Below are 2,813 nucleotides of genomic sequence, written 5' to 3' on the forward strand. Positions count from 1 at the left end.
GAGACAGAACCCTAGTCCCCGGCTCCACCCTGGGCCCTGATGTCTCTCCCTACTTGTCCTGTGCCCCCTCCCAATTGTTTCCAGGTCTGCCAGCCCAGCCAGACTCACCAAACCCAAGCCCCAGGGAAGCCTGGGCACGGCTCAGGGTGGGCGGGGAAGAGCAAACCTCAGCTGATACACAGGAATCACCAGGCCAGGCTGTTCCCAGAATTCAAGAATAAGAAATGAAATATTAATACCTTTTCAAATTCATCGCCCTAAAATTTTACTATAATGAAGCAATGAAGACACCAAATGGAAGAGTCTCCTAGAGAAGAGGGGCCTCTGCAGAATAAGATCGGTTCTACCTTCACCCTGAACCAGACAGGGCTCCAGGATTCCCCGAGACAGAGACTCCTGCAGGAGCCAGTGGTCTCTGAGAAAATGCGCATGAGCCTCTGGCAGGCCAAGTCAACAAATAATGAGGACAGTAATGGAACCTATTGCCAAAAAAGTGTTTTAAAAGTCTGTCCAAGCCGGGCGCCAGTGGCTCACGCCTGTAATCCTAGCTACTCAGGAGGCTGAGATCTGAGGATCGCAGTTCAAAGCCAGCCTGGGCAGGAAAATCCCTGAGACTCTTATCTCCAATAAACCACCAGAAAACTAGAAGTGGCACTGTGGCTCAAGGGGTAGAGCACTAGCCTTGAATGAGAAAGCTCAGGAGCAGTACCCAGGCTCTGAGTTCATCCCACCACTGACAAAACAACCCCCAAACCCCAAACCAACAATGAAGAACAGAATGGCAGCCAGTACTGAAGGCCCAGGGCCCCTCTGGCCCCAGGGTTTATTTTATGTCACCAGCACTGCTGGATTGCTTCTTTGGCCCTGAGCGGGGCGCAGGACCTTGAACAACAAACCTAACAAAGCCAGGATGGTCCCCACACACAGGGCCATCTTCAGCCCCTGGAGGACAGCATCTGCCTGCCCAGCCAGGGCCTCGGCCTCGCCCAGCCTCCATGGCTTAGCCTCTGGCCCTGGCCTCGGGGCCTCCAGCCTCTCTGGAGTGACTGGATTGAATTGGGCCACGAGTTCCTGCTCCACGAAGCACGTGTAGGTGGCCATCTGGGAAATCTGCAGCTGCTCACCGCCGGTGAGGGGGGACAGGAAGGTGTGGTTATTTTGGCCAGACAGCTGGCTTTGCCAAGTAACCGGCCTGCCGTCCATCTCCCAGCGTACTGGCCTGCAGAAGGGAACTAGGTTAGCTCCACGCAGCAGGGAGAAAGTGGGGACAGCACAGGAGAGACCCCCTCTCCCCCGGGGAAACAGCAAAGACTGATCTCCCTTCATGGAGTCTGGGGGCAGGGGAGACATGTGGTAAAATGGGGGGTGGGGGCTCTTAGAGCTCTACTTTTCCTGTTGGGTGGGCTGGGATCTGATCTCCAGCTTCTTTTGTGTCATCTAAGTCCGCCTCTGCAAAGGGAGATGGCAAACCAGGTGGCTCATGCCTTTAATCCCAGCTACTCAGGAGGCTGAGCTCTGAGGATCATAGTTTAAAAGTAAGCCCAGGTAGGTTCATTTACAATGAACCAGAAAAAAAAAAAAGCTGGAAACGGATATGGCTCAAGTGGTAGAGCACCAACGTTGAGCACAAAAATCAAAGCAGCAACAACCAAAACACTGAAGAATAGCACCCAGATGGGTGCAAACTAGTGGCTAACACCCAGAATCCCCTTCAGGAGGCTGAAATCTGAGGATTGAAGTTCAAAACCCACCCAGGGAGGAAGTCTGAAAGACTCATCTTCAATTAACTACCAAAAAGCTGGAAGTGGAGCTGGGGCTTAACGTGGTAGAGCACTAGCCTTGAGCACAAAAACTCAAGAGACAGTCAGTGCCCAGGCCCTGAGTTCAAGCCCCACCACAGCCATCACCAACAAAAATAACAACACCCAGGTTCTGAGTTCAAGTCCCAGGACCGGTATCAAGAGGAGCTGGGGGGGGGGGCTGGGAGGAGGGCCCCAGGGAGGGCTGCAGCCCCGCCGGGGGTCACCTGTAGATGGACGCCAAAGGGCAGCTGAGCCACAGGTTCGAGGTCAGCCTGCCCAGCGGGTAAATGTCGAAGACGAAGAAGGGCTGGTGTGTTTCTTTGGGGAAGACACAGGGCGTGTGGCAGGCCTCCACCTGCAGCTCGGGCTGTGCCCGGGGGTACGACAGCCTGCGCTCCCCCAGGTACAGGCCGCAGGCCGTGGGGGGCTCGGGGGGGTCCTGTATGTAGCAGTACCCCAGGCGCTTGCGCTCGCCGGGCTGCCCGCAGCGGTTGCAGTCCTGCCAGGGGCCCCACTGGGTGAAGATCTCCACGGCCGCCGGCCCCACCACCAGGGTCTGGTTCCAGAGAGGCTGCTGGCCCAGGCCCCGGTGGCTGATGCGCAGGCCGCTGGCGTCCTGGAAGTCGAGCTCGTACTCCACCAGCGGGGTCCCGTGGTCCTGCTGGCAGCGGTAGCGCCCCGCGTGGAAGGGCTGCGGGTTCCGCAGCTGCAGGCCGCCCCCGGGCAGCGGGCTCAAGTGGGACAGGGGGCTCAGCAGCGCCAGCTGCTCCCCCCAGACCGACGTGAAGTACCACCGCGCCCGGTGGCTGTCACACTGCAGGACCACGTCGTTGCCCGACACCAGCGCCCGGCGGCACAGGCTGGCCCGGGGGCATCTCACCAGGGTCTGCGTCCACACGGCGCCCGCCGCCAGGCTGAGCCACAGCGCGGCGCCCAGCGCGGGCAGCCAGGCCATGGCTGCTGCCGAGGCTCCGCCCCCCGCCTTGTGACGTCACCGCGGAACCTCCCCCC

The 2,813-nt window shown here is 58.9% G+C and overlaps 1 protein-coding gene across 1 annotated transcript; it reads right to left on the reverse strand.

Annotated features, from left to right (window-relative positions):
- Positions 1-789: 789 nt before the first annotated feature.
- Positions 790-2,757, reverse strand: Fam187b (family with sequence similarity 187, member B). The gene is made up of 2 exons (XM_013026171.1): positions 2,027-2,757; positions 790-1,219 (listed from the first exon to the last, which is right to left on the reverse strand). Exons 1-2 carry the CDS (start codon positions 2,755-2,757, stop codon positions 829-831), a joined length of 1,122 nt encoding a protein of 373 aa, XP_012881625.1. The 3' UTR covers positions 790-828.
- Between the last annotated feature and the right edge of the window lie 56 nt (positions 2,758-2,813).

This window comes from Dipodomys ordii, unplaced genomic scaffold, assembly GCF_000151885.1.
Source record: "Dipodomys ordii isolate 6190 unplaced genomic scaffold, Dord_2.0 Scaffold92, whole genome shotgun sequence".
Classification (NCBI taxonomy): Eukaryota; Metazoa; Chordata; class Mammalia; order Rodentia; family Heteromyidae; genus Dipodomys; species Dipodomys ordii.

Excerpts from the sequence above, each read along its gene's own strand:
- Fam187b (XM_013026171.1), bottom strand. The coding sequence starts at position 2,757 with ATGGCCTGGCTGCCCGCGCTGGGCGCCGCGCTGTGGCTCAGCCTGGCG. Across the intron at positions 1,220-2,026 it reads CCTTTGGCGTCCATCTACAG|GCCAGTACGCTGGGAGATGG; the intron begins GTGACCCCCGGC and ends TCCCTTCTGCAG.